The sequence below is a fragment of the Nycticebus coucang genome, chromosome 2 (genome assembly GCF_027406575.1).
Source record: "Nycticebus coucang isolate mNycCou1 chromosome 2, mNycCou1.pri, whole genome shotgun sequence".
NCBI lineage: Eukaryota > Metazoa > Chordata > Mammalia > Primates > Lorisidae > Nycticebus > Nycticebus coucang.
Window position 1 is genome coordinate 32,636,046 of NC_069781.1, and position 19,977 is coordinate 32,656,022.

Here is a 19,977-nt window from a genome sequence, read left to right on the forward strand (position 1 = left end):
CAGTTGCTCCTTAATTTTGATCTGAGTTTTTAAGTAGGGGGAAGAAAAAATCAGGAGGTATACCAAATATCACCAAATTGTCCGAGGCAAAAATAACCTGCCACAATGGTATCAGGTCCTCTAACTATAAGCAACACAAGAGGGGTAAAATTCACACACACACACACAAAAAAAAAAAAAAAACAAGCTTCCCCATCAAACCTCCTCCCCATCATTCCCTCAGACCACGAGTTCAGGGTCAGATCATCTGCAAGAGCCTCCTTACCATCCCAATGCAGAAGAGAATGAAGAGCAGCAGCCAGGGAATGTCCGTGCAGCTACGGTCCTCCAGAGGCTTCCATTCTCGTTTGGAGCTCTAACGAAAAACACAAGCAAGAGTGGTAAATGTTAAGTTTCATTAAAATTAGGCACAAACACCCTTCTTTGTACCTAGATCCCCTCCTTGCCAGACAAGTTTCCACTGAACCATTAAGACACAGTTTAAATATCTGTCCCCTCTTCGTGATGTTACTCCCAACTCCTTTGGCCAATGCTCCTACCCCTTTTCTTGGCCAAGTAGCAGGGCGATGAGCTCACTACTTTTTTAGTACCTCTACTAAGAGTGCTTAGCATGCTAAATTGTTATTTCTGGGCAGCACCTGTGGTTCAAAGGAGTAGGGCGCCAGGCCCATATGTTGGAGGTGGCGGGTTCAAACCCAGCCCCGGCCAAAAACTGCAAAAATAAATTAATTAATTAATTAATAGTTATTTCTTATTTCTTACACTGAGTCCCAAACAGATTGTAAGCTTCAGAAGGTAAGAAACCAGTCTCACTTCCCAGCATGACCACAGAGGGCTCATGATATGTCCTCAGCAAGGGCTTTTAAGAAATGAATAAATAGGTGGCACCTGTAGCCCAGTGGTTACAGCGCCAACCACATGAACCAAGGGTGGCAAGTTAGAACCCAGCCCGAGCCAGGTAAATATCAATGGCAACTGCAACAAAAAAATAGCCTGGCATTGTGGCGGACACCTGTAGTCCCAGCTACTTGGGAGGCTGAGGCAAGAGAATCGCTTAAGCCCAAAAGAGTTTGAGGTTGCTGTGAGCTGTGACCCTACGGCACTCTACCGAGGGTGACATAATAAGACTCTGTCTCAAAAAAAAAAAAAAAAGAAAAGAAATGAATAAATACGCCATGGGCAATGGCTCACACCTGTAATTCTAGCACTTGGGAGGCCAAGGTGGGAGGACCACTTGAGCCCAAGAATTTTTTTTGAGACAGAGTCTCACTATGTTGCCCTCAGTAGGGTGCCATAGTGTCACAGCTTGTAGCAACCTCAAACTCTTGGGCTTAAGCAAGTCTCCTGCCTCAGCCTCCCAAGTAGTTGGGACTATAGGCGTCTGCCACAACACCCAGCTATTTTCTTGTTATTGTTGTCATTGTTGTCTAGCAGGCCCTGGTTGGTATCGAACCCACCAGCCCCAGTGCATGTGGCTGGTGTCCTAAACACTGAGCTATGGGCACCAATCCGAACCCAGGAATTTTGAGACCAGCCTGGCAATAGCAAAACCCTATCTCTTAAAAAATGAAAAGTTAGCCAGGCATGGTGGACACACCTATAGTCCCAGCTACTCAGGAGGCTAAGGCAGAAGTGAACTATGATAATGCCACTACACTCTAGCCCAGGTGACAGAGCAAGATCTTGTCTCAAAAATAAAATAAATAAATGAATAAACAAACTCTTCCAAATTCAATCTTAGTGCTAGCTTTTTCTTTGTATGTTCAAACGCTAGACTTAAGAAAAAAATCAGAATATGATCTATACGTGTACGTTCTCCTCTCAGAAGGGTGCCCATCAAAATGAATTTCTATTCAAAGGTAGATTCTTTTAAGTCAGATAAAAGTCTGGAATAAAAAATTCAGTTTTTATAGACAGATTTGAGCAACTCTTAAGCAATCCATGAAAATCCATGGATTTTTATTCTGCTCCTGGAAAATGTTAAAAGAGTTTCTGGATCAAACACAGAAATTCCCTAACTGAAGAACGAGAGACATTCTAAAACTTAATTGACAAAGTATTGATTAGAATACCAATTGCATTTTTTTCTTAACTTCAGTCATCTTAGGTTCTCAGGTCAGCTCACAAATCTCTTTTAATCAAAATGTAACTGCAATAACACTCCTGACCTTTCTAATGAACAAAAATCCCTGAGTCTCACGGCATCGCCTGGAAATGATAAACAGCCAGGAAGGAGCAGGTAGCCCTGGGAAAGGTTTCCCTATCCTCTGGGAAAGGTTCCTGCAACAAGTAGGTTGAGGCCTCCAGTGGCTTCCAAGGCAAGATCCAGGAAGCTGTCTGGAGAGGCCTGTCAGCGGGAAAGGGCACCAGCAGGAAAGGCTGGAGATAAGGGAGCCCCAGATACAATTAGCATTTAGAGTGCAATCAAGCTTAGTTCACCCTTCTTCTAAAACTGAGCATCCTTCCACAACCTGATAAGAGCTATAAATTCTTTTCTTGGAATGTAAGCATATATTTACATAATTTTCATGAAAGTGTGGGGAATTCCAAAGGTTAAGAAACTCAATTTTAAAATATCTGCCTATCAACAATGAGGGCAGAGAATTTGAGCTAACCCCTAAAGTTTTAAGCAGACAAATGCCTTCTTACCAAAAAAAAGAAAGAAAGAAAAGAAAAAGAAATCCAGCTTGTTCCTAGACACCCACGCAAAAAAGAAAAGAGCACTAGTTAGTCAAGGAGGAAAAAAAAAAGATTTCACCCCAAGACCCTAACTAGCATCAAAAACCAAGAATGAGCAGGCAGTTTTTCCAGAGGAAGGCAGCACTGTGGCCTAACTGATCAAGGATTCTCCCTGGGTCTGTCATTAGCCAGCTACATGACTTTAGATAAATCCCTTCATCTTTCCAGGTGGGAGGAAAGGAGTTAGTTTGGATGGTTTAGGTTCCTTCTAACCGTAAAAAAAAATCTATAATCAGGAACACACTTTTGTAAAAACTTGTGTTACGATCATGATTGGAAAAAACTGCAAAATAATTCCACATTATTCTCTGTGCTATTCAAGCAAGAATGCCTGTGTGGTCTGTATTTTGGAAGACAGTTGCTCACAGTGTGAATAAAGAATGTTTCTTTGTATTAAATAATTTCGATCTTGAGTATACCCATTACAGAAAAAACTACTTCTAAACACAAAATTTGAACATCTCTTTGAAATTATTTTTACTCTATTGTAATTTATAAAGCAAAAGCTACTTTATAATACATATTTGTTTATCTTAAACAGTCCATATGGGAAGGGAAGGAAGTGGGGAGCCTCAAGTTGACTGAGTAGTTTTGTTATCCCCAACAATTTGCCCAGTATTTTTAACATAGACCGATATTCAGTTTGTTAATGCTTAATTATTATTTTTTTTTTGGAATAATATGTACAAAGTGGTTCAGCAAAGTTTTCTTTATAATTAAAAACTGTAAATAGCCTAAATGTTCACCAACGAGGCATATCTTAAGTATATTATGATATAGCTATTCACTAAAATGAATAATGTTGGCTATATTTATCAATGGAAAAAGATATCCACAATATATTGTTCAATAAAAAAATATATAAAACAAAACAAAATAGTGATAAAATCCAAAGTACAGCAGAAGAGCCAAAGGATGGGTGTTCACACATGGACAAAAGGAGGCTTCCTGGAAGAGGGGCGGGTTACTGTACTATCCAGGGCTGTTCCAAGGGGTAAATGTGAGCAGCTGTCACCTTTAAGTACTCAAATCTTGTTTATTATTACTATTCATTAATTCTTTCCAGTTAAACCTCTCCCTATTGATAAAATCTCCTTTTACCAGGTGGACCTGTCCACTAAAGGGATAAAAAGAATACTAAACGTTCCCTTTCCCTTACATTTACTAAAATTCTGCCTTAATGGTAATGTATTTCATTTCAGGTATCATTTTTTTTTTCTTTTGCAGTTTTTGGCTGGGACTGGGTTTGAACCCGCCACCTCTGGCATATGGGGCCGGCGCCCTACTCCACTGAGCCACAGTGCTGCCCTCAGGTATCGTTTTTAACGTTATCAGTTATTGATTCCTTTTAACCAGACACTAGACCCAAATGCACACGTTATGTCTTCTACCTTCAAAACAGCTCTTTGATGTGTCAACCCTATTTCATGGATGAGGAAACTCAGGCTCAGAACTTAAATAATCAGCCAAAGGTTTCACGATGGTGCAACTAGGATTTGAACCCAAGTCAGTGATTCCAAAACCAATTCCCATGAGACTGTGATCCATTTGCACTACTCAGTCGGAGCAACACTCTCCATCAGTTTTTCCTGGCACTGCAAAATGTGGGAGCCTACCCAGCAGTTTCAAATCTATAGGTACAGAGAAAGCAAGTGAGACATGTTACCAGCCACGAAAATTCTCAAGCGAGTTGGGAAACACAACATTTGAAAAAATTTAATGATTCTTTAATAAATTTAACCAAGTGGTAAGTGGATTTAATGCTTTCGGTTTCTTCCAATTAAAATTCTACACAGACATGGCAAAAGCAAAACGTTTTGCAAAAACACTTTTTAGATGTGATTTCATCCCTTTCCCAGATAAGACGTAAGACTAATAGCAGGCTGTCAATAAATGTTGGGTCTCTCCCCTTCACAGTATCATACAGTTTAGGAACTAGATAGGATCAAAGTACTCATATAGTCCAAACCTTTAATGAGAGTAATTAAGACCCAGAAAAGGGAAGAGAGGAACTTTCCCAATGGCACACATTTATATGATCCGTGACGTCATTTTATTCTCAAAACAATTCTGTTAGTTATTATTACATGGGCCTGACTCTTCTATTTTATAAAAGAGGAAACCAAGATTCAAAGAAAGTAAGTGAGAGAAATGGAGTGGGAAGGGAGGGAAGGGAGAGGTTTGACAGAGGGAGGGTAAAAGACGGGACCACACCTATGGAGCATATTACAAGGGTACAAGTCAAATCTGTCAAGTGTAGAACATAAATGTCTTAACACAATAATCAAGTAAATGAGGCAAAAGCTATGTTGATTTGTTTGATGTAAGCACATCAGATTATATAAAAAAATCAACACATTGTACTCCACATATGCATAATTGTGTGTATATGACTTAATAAAAAAAAAAGAAAGAAAGCAAGTAAGTGGAAAATCTTTGTCTGAAACCTGAGTCCTCAACTCTAGCAGAGAGACAGAAACTACAAGAAAGTGGTAAGGAAATGCTAAGACAAACCAAGAAATAGGGAGCAGGGATGAAGAAGGCTTGGGTTATCAGTACACTAAACACAGGCAAGGAAAAAAAATCAGTAAAGTCAAAGATAGGTCTACAGAAATTACTTAAACTGAAACACAAAGCAAAAAAGTGAAAAATTTTAAACCTGAGCACGGGATCCAAGAACGGTAAGACAATATCAAATGATCTGACACATGTGTGATTAGAATCCAAGAAGATAAAATAGCGCAGAGGAAATACATGTAGAAATACTGGCTAAAATTTTTCTAAAAATAATAAAAGAAATTATAGCACAGATCCAAGAAATTCAAAGACTTCCAAGTAGGACAAATAAAACACATACACACATTCCTACACGTATTATATTCAACCTGTTGAAAACTAAAAGTAGAAAGATCATCTTGAATACAGCTACAGGGGTTAAAAAAAGACACATTACATACAGAACAACAAAGCCTTCAGTAGACTTCTTGTTAGAAACTAGGCAAAGCAGAAAACCATGAAATGACATCTTCAGACTACTGAAAGGAAAACAAAAAACAAATTACTGACCCAGAATTCTACACCCAGAGAAAATATCTCCCAGAAATGAAGACTGTTCAGACTAAAAAAAACCTTAAGAGACTCTATCAGCAACAGATCTGATCTGAACTACAAGAAATGTTAAAGAAAGCTCTTCAGACACAAAGAATGTGATACCAAACTTGGACATAAAAAAAAAAAAGTGTAGGCTTGGTGCCTGTAGCATAGTGGTTACGGTGCCAGACACACACACAGAGGCTGGAGGGTTCGAAACTGGCCCAGGCCAGCTAAACAACAATGACAACTGTAACAAAAACCAGCCTCACGCATTGGGGCAGGAGCCTGTAGTCCCAGCTACTTGGGAAGCTGAGGCAAGAGAATTGCTTAATTTAAGCCCAAGAGTTTGAGGTTGCTGTGAGCTGTGATGCCATAGCTCTCTACCGAGGGCAACATAGCCAGACTCTGTCTCAAAAAAACAAAAGTAAAAGATTTTCAAAAATGGGTATAATGAAGGTTTGAAATTTTCCGTAATAAAATTTTTAAAAATTGTTTTAAAACAGGGGTGCGACTATACATATGTAACAGCATCACATTACATGGTCTTTTTATACATTTATACAAGGTTAGTAATCTGGAAGTCAGAATTACAATGACCATTGAAAAACAATTCTTAAGTCAGACCACAGGTGGCATCTACCTCTTTTTTGTCTTATGTTCATATTCTTAAAGCTTAGGATATGCTGAACACTTGCCCAGGCCTTCCTACATTTTACACAGCATTGATATGTAATTTTTAAGCTTCTGTAATATCTCTTATAAAAGTCATGGTACTCACAATTTGTCATAGGCTCCACATTCACTAGGATCTAAATCCAGGGCTTCTGTGAATTTCAAATGCTCTAGTAAAGATTTGTATTTTTTAGTAAATAAACCTGTAGAAAGTTGTAACCTAAATGTCTAGTAAAGATTTGTATTTTTTAGTAAATAAACCTGTAGAAAGTTGTAACCTAAATGTCCGTGTTATTTCAAATGAAGGCACTGAGTAAATGTGCTTGTAGATACCAGTGACACACAAAGTAAGTGATTTGTTAAAACCAATCCCGTCAAATGAGTTGTTGCTGGAGAGTGTCAGCAGTTAACAGGGCAGGGAGGGCAGGCCAAGCCCAGGAGGCCAATTAAGTAGAAAAGGGTCTTGTAAATATTATTTAGGTCAAGCAGGAAGGATGAGGAAGATTTGTTCAAAAGATCAGACAGGTAAAAGCAACGATCTAGAGTTAAGACCAAAACAAGGTCGCAAATATGGAGGAAGGTAGAGTCCAAAACCCTGAAGTCAGAAGACAGGCAGGTGAGATCCAGACGCAAAGACGGAAAGCTTTCTGCCTACACAGCACACTCTGTGCTTGCTGTCTTTCTCCTCACTTAAACAGAGGTGCAAACCTTCCCAAAAGATTCTTACATAACGCAGTAACAGTATTATTTAATGCTACAAATCTTTCCTTGATACACCAAGTCTTCACAGACATGGTTTCAAAATCATGGAAAATGTGCTACAAAAAAGGGTGTAGCCAATTACACTAAGCTACTTGATTTTCAGATAATATTTTTAAGAATCTCTATGGTTCTTCAAATAAACAGTGGGCACCGCATAAAGTACCTGAGAGTCAAAAACAATGAACTCTAGGAAGGTGACAAACCAGGCGCCACTCGGTGAGTGGTGCCCAAACAGAGACGTGTGGAAAGAACTGCAGGAACAGAGACGGAAACAGTAAGCAAACATTCGTGAGATCTGTCGAAATTACCTCATCAACTTTTGCAGTTTATATTCTGAGGCAAACACTGAAATGTTCCTTTGGTGTCTAAAACAGAATGTGTTTTGCACCCCCAAAACACACTAAAAAAATTTCTTGCTACCCATCAGGGGGAAATATTGACTGCCAAGGAAGAATTACTACCCTCAGAAATGCTTAGTGGTAAACAAGTAGTACATTAAGTTGATTTTTTTTTTTAAAAAAGCAGGCCATTTCTCACTTCATATCAAGATTTCTTTACACACTAAAGATTTTGTAGCCCCAGTTAGGAAGAAGCCTTCATCTTGGAAATGAGGAAAAATATCTTCCTTTGTTTTCCAACACAATTAATGCAGGGCTGTATTTACTAAGTCACTAGAACAGTATTTGCAAGTAGACATCGTTGGCGAGATCCCTCCTAACAATGAATTACGTGCTGTCAGGTCACATGTCTCTACAGTTGCTGCCACTTGGTATTTCTGAAAGGCTAAACTACAACCTCCCTCGGCACTCCCCAGGCTAAGCCAGAGAACTGCCTTCTTCTACATTCAAAATTACAGTAAATAGTAGCCTGGGAGGCTGGTCCTAAAAGAAGTGGTGTATCGGCAGGATTAAATGTGCAAGTAAATAAGAGAGAAACAGGTGTTGATTCTAATACAGTTTGGGCTGGCAGTTCACAACTATACCACTACCCATTCTCCTGTGCTTTTTCTTTCTTAATCACTTGGGAGTTATAAAAGCATTCGTTACTAATAATAAGGTACTGAAGCTTAGAAATCTAAGCAGAATCAAGACTACCCTTATAACAAAGTTATGGGCACACGCTTGCAGCACAGATCTGTAACTCCCACCTTTCTCAGATCCTGGTGAAAAGCCAGCTGTGCCTGTGAAGGCCAAAGCAAGCTGAGACGTGGCCTCTGACCCGGCACAGCTTCCCAGAATGTGTCCTTGTAAACTGATGGGCAATGTGTTGAGTAATCCACCCCTCCCAATTTTTTTCTTAAACATCATCATAGTTTCTATTTCTTGGGTAAACAGACTATCTCCCAAAGTCTCAGAGTTCCAGCAGCTCTGCTGTAGTTGTCACTGTCCCAACTACAGGCTGTTCCTGTTCTGCAGGTTTGTTCTTAAGTTGAATTTCTATGTAAGTTGGAAGAGGTACATTTAGCTATTACCTGTAATAGCCTCTTGTTTGTAAGTGTGAGTTGTATGTAAGTTGGATGTTTGTAACTCGGGGACAGCCTGTACTCTTTGGCATACCCAAAAAGCCCCTATATTAGCCACTGACTGCATCTATCTCCAAGGTCTCCACTACGTAGACATTTGTGAGATTCAAATGCAATCTGTGAGGCCTTTATTTGGCTTCTGCCATTCTGTTTTACACAAAACCCTCCAGTATTAAACAGTTGTACACTCAAAATCTTCAAAGCTCCCTCCAAGGACATGCTGCTTCATTAAATTCCCCAATATGCTTTTATTTGTGCAAGTAGTAACAAAAGAATAAAAGAGCTGATGTGTATCATTTTTGCCACAGTTCTCAATAGCGTGAGCAGACCTGATAAAGTTGGGTAGCAATAAAACATGGAGGCTTTCAGCCTTCTGTTCATAGCACCTGCAAATACATCTCATAATAGGATTTTGAAAGACATTGCCTGTCCTTTGGGAGCGCTCTGTCAAGGATCTGGAGGGCATATACTTTCAGTTACCATAAGTAATCTGTTTCATTTGCTAAGCCTGGTGACAGCAATTTACACTGGAAAGGTAAAAAAATACTACAAGCCTGGTTTTAATAGGCAGTTGAAGGTAATAAGATGCATTGAGTGGAAAGATACAGGCGTCTGTGTCCAACAGCTTTACTAAATTCCTGAACTTCATGCTAAACCACAAATATTCAGGAAAAGGGAAGACTGGCAACTACAGCTGTTTATAAGATAGGTATTTACACAGTGACAGAACAATCAAAGGGAAAGATGTTGCCAATGATTTTATTCTCTAATTCCCTTCAAAAAGCAAGTGTGGGCCCATGAAAAAGATGCCCTTCTGATAGCAGACTTGTCAGTGACTGTCTTTCTTGCACAGGAGCACATGCTAATACTGGGCAGAGGCCAAGTTAATCCTTCTCTGCAACACAGCTAATGGCGTCTTTTACCTCTATGAGCAATGACACATGATCCAAATTACACAGACAAGCCTTGCCTGCAATCTGCAAACAGTATTTCTAACTTGGCTTTCTCCAGAATCAGTGGTAAGCAACTTTTTAATTTAAGATTACCATTTCATTTTTTTAAACTATCGTTGTCCTGGACTTCATTTTTTTCCCCCAACACATCCTGTAAGTGTCAGAACTTCTTCAATACTTGATGATACCAAGGACAGATTAATAGAACCAAAGCTCTACTTTGCACCTCCTGTTACAGTACAGTCAGTTTCCAGAGGGATAATGAATTTGCTGCTATTTTTCTTGCTAAAATGTAATCATTTTTTAAAAAATTTCACAGGTACTCAATATATTCTTACTCTAATCTTGCTTCCTTTCTATGATGGAGCAGATAAGAAATGACTTATGAAGACTGTACAGACTTATGGAGAAGAAATATAAAGATTATACTGATCATAACATCATAAATAGGTGGGTGGAGTTGAGTAAACTTATGTTTTAAATCAAAGTTAGGTATTGTCCATAGCAGTGATGCACAGAAATAAATATGTTAGTTCTATGCCTGTTGTCTAAAAACTAAGTGAACTAAATTTCTATTGCAGTTAAAAAGTAATCAGGGAATCCCCTCAATGTAGATTAATTTCCCTTCCTTTGTGTTCTTATAGGTTATCATTTATATACCACCATCATAGTAATTATTCCATATTGTTTCCTCGGGAGATTATGATCTTCTTGAGGGAAGAGAAAAATGTGTCTATTTTTTGTTTAAATCAAGGATTAGCACAGTTATAGAAAGCACTCCAATATATTCTTCAAATGAAAGAATGCATGCAATTCATCTATGCAACACAATGGGTACAGAATCTCCCCCTGGTTGAACATAGAATGTTCTTTCTTTCTCCCTTATAGCTCGCTTGGGAAAAGGGACTTGTTGGTTTTGTTCACTCTATGCCACAAGCAGTTAAACAGTACCTAGTATATAGTAGGATCTCAGTAATTTTTTTTTTTTTTTGAGACAGAGTCACACTTTGTCGCCCTTCGTATAGTGCCGAGGCATCATAGCTCAAAGTGATCCTCTTGCGTCAGCCTCCCAAAAGTAACTGGGACTACAGGCACTTGCCACAATGCCGGCTATTTTTAGAGCCAAGGTCTCACTCCTGCTCAGAGCTGATTTCGAGCTCCTGAGCAATCCACCCACCCCAGCTTCCCAGAGTGCTAGTATTATAGGCATGAGCCACCACACCCAGTCAATAAATTTTATTTTTATTTTTTTGAGACAGAATCTCACTATGTTGCCCTCAGTAGAGTGCTGTTACGTCACAGCTCACAGCAACCTCAAACTCTTGGGCTTAAGTGATTCTCTTGCCTTAGCCTCCCAGAAGCTGAGACTACAGGCGCCCGCCACAACACCTGGCTATTTTCTTGTTATTGTTGTTGTCGTCATCGTTGTTTAGCAGGCCCTGGCCAGGTTCAAACCCACCAGCCCCGGTGCATGTGGCCAGCGCCCTGAACACTGAGCTACAGGCGCTGAGCCAGTAAATCTTTTTTTCAAAGAGATGAGGTCGCAATATGTTGTCCAGGCTGGAGTGCAGTGGCTATGCCCAAGCATGATCCCACTACAGATCAGAACAGGAATCTGATCTGCTCCCTTCCTTCTAGAGCCAGGTCATCATCCTTGGTCTAGAGACCTGATTGATGTAGTGCAGGACAGTCCACAACTTCTGAACTCAGCGATCCTCCTGCGTCAGCCTCCTGAGAAGCTAAGACTAAAGGTGCACACCACTGCTCTTGACAAATTTATTTAATAAATAAATGAACAAGACTAGTTCCTTATCATTCTTACTGCTTCTCCTGCATGAGATTATTTACCTAAAGAGTAGTCTATTGCATTGCAAGCAGGCTCCTTTTCCCATAGATATTATATAGTATGGCATTTCCCAAAGATATTTGTTAATGAACTGTATGAGAAAAATAAGTTTCATATATAAACAAATGTTGGGAATGCTGGTTAACAAAGTCTAGTCTTTTAAAAAAGACTTCTTGGAGCCTTTATTGTGAGACTCTCAAAAATGTATTTGGTCATACACCCATTAGGATTCCCTGACTTTGATTTAAAACACAGATGCAAACATGAATGCAGACAATGCCAGCCTCTCTCATGGTCCATTTCTCTATTTCTAGAAAGCAGGGAAGAAGAGTTCCTGGTTACAATGATACTCCCACTGAAAAATGTTTCAGAAGTAAAGGCTGACAACATTGATTAAGACTATGCAGAAACTGAAAGTAATATAAACAGTCACTTTAGGAAGGTAATTTGGCAACACATTTCAGAACCCCCCCCAATCTGAAACATTAAAATAACAGCGCATGACATGCTCAATGAAGTGCTATCTATTGTAAGAGAAAACTAGAAATTAACTATTCCAGTAACAGAAAATATTTAAATATGAGGATATTGAGAAATCATGAAAATAATTATGAAGACTCTACATAGTAACATATAAAAATGATTTTAATCCATTGTGTTAAAAACATGGCATGAAATTATATCTATGCTCTGGTTCTACAACTATGTGAAGCAGTAGATGAGAATATATAAGCACTGAGAGGGGATAGTGCAATTTTTAAATAAAATAAATTGATTTAGAATGGATTTTTTCCCACTTTGATTTCCAATAATGCTATTTAATAATGAAAGAAATAATAAAAATGAAGAGAATAATGGCTCCCATTTCTCCAGATTATTCTTTTTCTACTTCCTCAATATGACGCTATAAAGAGACATAGCGTCAAACCCTGCAGAAAATATTTTAGTCATTCTACCAGATGCTTATTGACGGGAGATAAAAACATTTCAAACTTTATTAGAAGGCGGTACATCAGCTGTAATCCTAGCACTCTGGGAGGCCAAGGCGGGTGGATCACCTGAGCTCAGGAGTTTGAGACCAGCCTGAGCAAGAGCAAGACCCCATCTCTAAAAATAGCCAGGTGTGGTAACGGGCATCTATAGTCCCAGCTACTCAGGAGGCTGGGGCAAGAGATCACTTCAGCCAAGAGTTTGAGGTTGCTGTTGAGCTATGACACCATGGCACTCTACAAAGGTACAAACAGCAACAAAGTTGAGACTCAGTCTCAAAAAAAAAAGAAAGAAGGAAAGAAAAGAAAAGAAAGCTGTATGTTGAGAATTATCTAGGTAGGAGCAAAATTTCTCCTGAAGAATGCAGGAAAACCCAGGTAATGCCGGAGAGGTAAACCAGTGTAGTGTGAAGAAGGAACACAAATTTGTGTTTGAATTCTAGCTCATCTTCTACGTAGGTGAATGATCAGCTGAACTGATCTCCCCTCGTCAGGTAAGGCTGACTCCTCTACACCATGCGCTGTTGTTCTTAGGACCAGGCCTTAAATATTTGTTAATGTCCTTTCCCAATGGGCTATGGGGAAAATGTTCCATATGAGGAATAAAAAAAGTGAATCCTTAATTCAGTCTCATCTTGTATACATTCTAACGTGTGCTTATGAAATGAAAAAAAGAGTTGCAAAGAAAATACAACCAGAAGAAATGAATGAGTATACAGTTTTATAGTAAAGTGGTAAAGAAACAAATTAATAGTAACTTTTAAATAATAATACTATAAGAGCAACTGAAATGGCTTTTCTACCTTGTATCTTTCTGCCAGCTTCATTGAGGTATAACTGAGTAGTAAAAACTGTACAAATTTGAGGTGTACATGATGCTCTGATAGACATATATACTGTGAAGTTGTAAAGTTTTAAAGAAAGTTGAAGAAAACTTTTAATTCTGAAATCCATCATCAATCAAATGATAAAACCCATTCTTTCAATAAACAGTTGATTATTACCACACAAAGAAGTTCCTGAAGTTGAAGAGATTCAGTCACTTTCCTTTCACCTTTCCCATCTCTGGGTTCCACCTTTTCTTTCTCTCTTTTTTTTTTTTTTTTTTTTTTTTTGAGACAGAGTCTCACTTTGTTGCCCTCAGTGCCGTGGCATCACAGCTCATAGCAACCTCAAACTCCTGGGCTCAAGCGATTCTCTTGCCTCAGCCAGCCTGTCTCTTGCCTCAGCTGGGACTACAGGTGCCCACCACAACGCCCGGCTGTTTTTAGAGACAAGGTCCTGCTCTGGCTCAGATTGGTCTCGAACCTGTGAGCTCAGGCAATCCACCCACCTCAGCCTCCCAGAGTGCTGGGATTACAAGCGTGAGCCACTGCACCCAGCAGGTCCCACCTTTTCGGTCACCTCTGATAACAATACATTTGAGTTTATACATGAAGGTTGGTGAAATGATAGGAAAAAGTGCACATGCTGACTGCAGGTGGGAAAAGGATCAACCATAATTAAGAATATTACCAAAATGGCTCAGGGCCTATAACTCAGTGGCTAGGGTGCCGGCCACATACACTGGGGATGGCAGGTTCGAACCCAGCCCGGGCCTGCCAAACAATGACAACTTACAAAAAAAAAAAAAAAAAAAAAAATAGCCAGGCGCTGTGGCAGGTACCTATAGTCCCAGCTGCTCAGGAGGCTGAGGCAAGAGAATCGCTTAAGCCTAAGAGTTTAACCCTCAGTAGAGTACTGTGGTGCCACAGTACTCTACTGAGGGTGACATAGTGAAACTCTCTCTCAAAAAAAAAAAAGAAAAGAAAATTACCAAAATAATGTTTCGTATAAGTACTTGAAGTGATTATATAATCCTGAATCATATAACCATACAAAGAGGCAGATTTATTGCTAGCATTACTAAGCACATTTTGTGCTAGACACTTTGCATATATTAACCCATTTAAACTTCACAACAAGCTTATGTTTGCTTATGTTTGTTTAATATTATTCTTATTCCCATTTTACTAATGAGGGAACTGAGTTGGGGTTAAGAAATATGCCCAGCTCACACAGCCAGTAACCACTCTATGTGAGGCACGTGCTTGGGCTCCAAGACCCATGACCACTCTGCTCTGCCCTGTTTCCTATGGTTGGCATATCCTGTATGGACAAGGCATAATAATCTACACAGAAAAGAAAAGGAAAAACAGGAAAATGAGAAGCCTAAGAATTATAGTAAAAATACCACAGTACATCCTGTGGCTTAATTTATCTCATTTTCTTTTTACATAGTTAATTTTATCTTACAGGAAAATTATAGGCCATACTGAGAATAACATGTTATTAACATATTTTGTCTTTTCATTTCAAAGGTAATTTCCAAATATCCAAATATTATTCTCGAAATTTGAAGAAAACACCTGCCGTAACATTTAACAGGCAGAAACAAACTGTTGTTTCCTCCTAGCCATCTGTAACTTCCATCTATATTTTATAAAACACTTGATGGTTTCAAAAAGAATAATACTGAAAGTGCTACTTTGCTATTAAGAAATCATATACAAATGCCCATCGACTGATGAGTGACTACTACAATGTAGTCTATCCATACCATAGAATATAACTTTGCAATAGAAAGGAGCGAAGTAGGGTTACATGTTACAACATGGAAGAAACTAGAAAACGTAAGGGAAAGAAGCCAGATACAAAGGGCCACAATGGCCGGTACAGTGACTCACACCTGGAATCCCAGCACTCTGGGAGGTTCAGGCAGGCAGTTCACTTGAGCTCAGGACTTTGAGCCCAGTGTGAACCAGACTGAGACCCTGTCTCTACTAGAGAAAAGAAAAAATAGCTGGGCATTCTGGCAGGCACCTATAGTCCCACTTGAGAGGCTGAGGCAAGAGGATTGCTTAAGCCCAAGAGTTTGAGGTTGCTGTGAGCTATGATGCCAAGGCTCTCTACCCAGGGTGACATAGTGAGATTCTGTCTCAAAAATAAATAAATAAATAAATAAGGCCGCATATTACATAATTCCACTTAAATAAAACTTCAAGAATAGACAAATTTATGGAGACAGAAAGTAGACTAGTGATTGCCCTGGGCTGGGTGGGAGTTGGCAGGGAATGACTACTAACAGGTATGAGGTCTCCTTTTGGGGTGATAAAAATATTCTAAAACTGATTTTGGTGATGGTTATACAACTCTATGAACATACTAAAGACATTTTGTATACATATGAATTATATCTCAATAAAGTTGTTGTCTGTATAAAAGAAATCACATAAAAATAGTTCAAAGGAGTCCACGTTGGCCACCTGCATTTAGACTTCATGACAGACTCTACATGAACACACTTTTCATATAGCTACCACATCGGGTACGGATCAAGACAAAAATAGAAGGACCTCAACTAAGGTAAAGAATTGGATAATAATAAAATTTGATGAATGAAAGCATTCTTCTGAGAATTTAGAAGAAGTTACTAGAATTACTCGATAAGTGCAGATTTTCAATCCGTCTATAGACAACGTAAGGGGGAAGGTAAATGAGGCTGCAAAGAGCTAAAATATAGCATAAAATGGATGAAAGTAGAGTTAGAAAAGTCATCTTAAAGAACCCAGTGGACACACATGCCGAGGCAAAACCAAACTGTGGTATAAACACAGCTATAGAAAGATCGCACTTGTTAGAAGGGACTGGACGGGTTAGATACATACAGGGCTACCCTTAGCACCTACGAGGTGCCAGAATCTGTGCTTGGGCAGTTACACTGGAAAATAAAAGTCTGAGAAAGAAACCTTGATGCCGCCCTCCCAAACTGTCTTGGGGAAGGGGTGCTGGGGCAGCAGACTCTGGCACCCAGGCCTCTCCTGCAGACCAGTTGTTACTGCTAAACAGACAAGTCAGGCTACTGAGCTGCTGTGGCACCATGAGTCATCCGGCCTACTCCCTTCATCTGATTCCAGGTCATCCAGCAACCTTCTGACTGCCCTCCGGCTTCCCACAGGTTGAGTCAAGCAGTGTGCATGACATACCTAGAGAGCTATGGGAAAATAAAGCAATAGAGGTTGTTGCACCTACACAGAGGCTGAAAGATGATACAGACTAATCTGTAAACAGTCATCACTTCATGAGGTAGCATCAGAAAGGACTTTTCACTTACATATATTTCGATGGGATATGTTGTAATAACCATATCACTTTTCTATTAAGAATAAATATAATTATTCTTAAACAATGATAATTTGGCTTTACCTTTATGGCAGCCAAGCTGATAAAAATTTTCTGGTCTGCATGTCAGTTGAATCTTCAGTAAATTAATTAGCCTTCTGGGTTGGCACATAATGTCTTATAATGTTGTTTTGCACAAATCTACTATCAACAGAAGGATACATTCTAATAAATGGACTAGTAAAATGAAGTTCTGGGCATCAAAGTCCCAGGGCTTGGTGAAGTCTAAGGTCAATGATTGTAAAGCCTCCTGGTAGTCATGAGCTAGCCTTCCTTGGTAAAACCTGAACCACACCAACTACTCTCCAGTCACATTCTGTAAGCAGAAAAAATTTTAAAGCTATCATTTAGAACTCTTTTAGAGAACTTTTCCCAGCATTTTAATGTAATTTATGAACAAGCAGCTAGTTGCCTAGTTTTGGAAACAAAGAGGTTGTTTCTCCACAATCACAAACCTCCAGTCTCCCTTCTCTGCCCTCAAGTAAGTCAGACTCATGAATGAAACCCTAGGAATGGACATGACAGTGCTGAGGTTAGCTGGGCTCTAGAATTGGGGTGCTAAGTCTAACCTCTCAACTCCTGCCTAGGTCAAAGGTCAGAGTTAAAGCTCAGAATATCCTGTAGCAGAGGCCACTGAACAGTATGCCAACATTTCAGCATCAGATAATCAACTGGCCTAGCTATTCCAAAGTATAACCAGTTGGTCATTCCCAAGTGTCTATTGAATCTGAGGATGACACATTGTCACAATGCCCCCAAATCTTCCTCCTTGGTAAAAATCCAACTTTTAAATATCAGGACCCAAATTAATTATTAAGTCAAAAAAGGAAAAGAAAATAACACAAGGACTCAAACATCAAATCAACAGTTTGATTAGAAGACTATTGCTTTATTAGAAGAATGATACAGTCTTTTCCAACCTTGACATCCAATGGTTCCAAGATCAGCAACATTTCTCAAGAAAACATAAGGGTAAGTTAGAAGCTTGAGTTAATGAAAGCCAGCTAAAGATCTAAAGTGATTAAGGAAAACTCACACAAAAACACTAGAAACACCCAAATAAGTGAGGAACACTGAAATATCAAATTAAGTTCTGCAAATGACAATATTAAACTTGTTTAAAAAAAAAAAAAGGAAAATGAATGCTAATGGACCAAACGAATAAATAAATGCTGTAAAAGCACAAGCATCTGTAAACTTCCACACCCAGTGAGTCATTAAAACATCTCACCCTTAAGAAACCATTTTTGTCCATCTGCAAAGCTCAGAAAGACTTCAACTGCTTTGTATCCAATTCTGCCAACTGATTTTGCCCACCTGCCAGACCTCTATATGTCTCCAGCTACTGTTCTCATACCCTAAGATGAATTTTCATTAAAGTCTTCACTGTTTTTCTCCATTCCCTCTTTATACCCCTATCCCATCCTGTACCAATTAGTTCTTTCTGTACTGCCCAAAGTAATGAGTCTCAGCCACAGATCTCAAATAACCATACAACTTCTAACAGTATCATTCCCATCTTTACTGTCTCCACTTCTCTGAAACTCAGTTAAATCCTGCTTCACTCCACAGAGTTGACCCAAGAACAGACCAATTTTCTACACAAATCAAGATGACGAATAGGATTACAAAAGTAACAACCCATTCTAAGATGGCACATGTAACCTGGCTGGGTTACCAAATGACCAGCTAGTAGGTATCCATTACGGAATTAAAAGTACAGGGCCTGATGGAAGCCCTGTGTCAACATACATACCTCAGAAAGTTTCTTCCTAACAGTATCATGACTCCCTGGTCACTATGAGACATGTTATCTACTACAGGAAATCTGCTGGGTAGGCTCAGCAGTTTCCTGACACAACCCTTCATATACTCAAATGCTACCATTCTCCTATGCCTGATATTTCTGGTGACCACACTTACAAAAACTATTATAGGCAATAATTATCAAGGCTTGGTATCCCTAGCTCAGTTAGTAAGGGCGCCAGCCACATACACCAACGCTGGTGGGTTCAAGCCCGGCCCGGGGCCTGCTAAACAACGACAACTACAACCAAAAAACAGCCGGGCATTGTGGCGGGAGCCTGTGGGCCCAGCTACTTGGGAGGCATTTGTCTAGTGACACCTCTCCCCTTAGTCTTCACCTATTGGGTGACTTTGTTCCCAAAGAGGTTGCTCTCAGGGCTGGTCTCAGGCACACGGCTCTCTCTACCCAGAAACCCTATGCAGGTCCAGCTCCCTGTCCAGCTACTCTCCATAATAACACAGTGGATTTTCTTCTAAATTATCTCTATTTTATGTTTTGGGGAGAAGGCAGCTCCAAGCAGGAATGTGCTATAGTCTGGGTGCCACACATCCCACTCAGTGAGGGAGGTGATCTCAAGTGGTTTCTTAGCATGCTCTGCTGTGCCTGTGCACAGGTGTACTGCAGCCAGCTCACACTAGCTCACGGGAGCCAACTGTGACATCTCTCCCCAACTCCTGCTCACGCATTTTACACTGGTAGCTTGAAATTATGGTGGGAGTATTTTACACCACGGAAATCAGCAAATGCAGCAAATCTGGGTAATTTTTCCCCTGGCTTAGAGAGTTGCTCATTAAACACTCACTAATGCATCACTACTTGTGCCCCAGTTTGTCATTTAATTTGTGTTTTTCTTTCATACAGTAATAAAAATTTTTGTATATTCAAACCAATTAGACTTAAGAACTTTTCTCACTGCTTTTAAGTTCTTCAGCCATTGAACACTGTTTTCTTCTATTTGCTTATGGTTTCATGGAATTAATTTTGATGTACAGTATGAGGTACCCCCCAATTTTTAACTAAATATAATACCCGACCTATTATCTCTTGATTCAGAATGGCTCCTTTAGTAAATATAAGTTCTTATTTATACTGTGATTTTTGTATAGACCAATTTTACTTTTGTGTCAACAAGAATAGCAACTAACATTTCTGGAGTACTTCCCATGTACTAGCAACTTGCTCAACTCTTTATTTATCTCATTTAATCTTGGGCTTTATAGGTAAGAAAACTCAGGCCTGAAAGTTAAGTAATTGGGCCATATCATGTGAGAAATCGCACAAAAGGCCTGGAATCCAAGTAGTCTGCGTCAAATTCCTTAACTCACACCCATGATGTTAAACTGCAACACGGTATTGACTATCACAACTTTATG

General features: G+C 39.4%; 1 protein-coding gene across 3 annotated transcripts in view; it reads right to left on the reverse strand.

Moving 5' to 3' along the window:
• The window catches only part of SLC44A1 (solute carrier family 44 member 1), a 198,290-nt gene that overhangs the window by 141,473 nt on the left and 36,840 nt on the right, over positions 1-19,977 (reverse strand). For all 3 annotated transcript variants that reach the window (XM_053567035.1, XM_053567025.1, XM_053567019.1), the window contains exon 2: positions 266-355. In XM_053567035.1, coding sequence (XP_053423010.1) covers positions 266-355 — 90 coding nt within the window. The remainder of the gene's footprint in view (positions 1-265; positions 356-19,977) is intronic.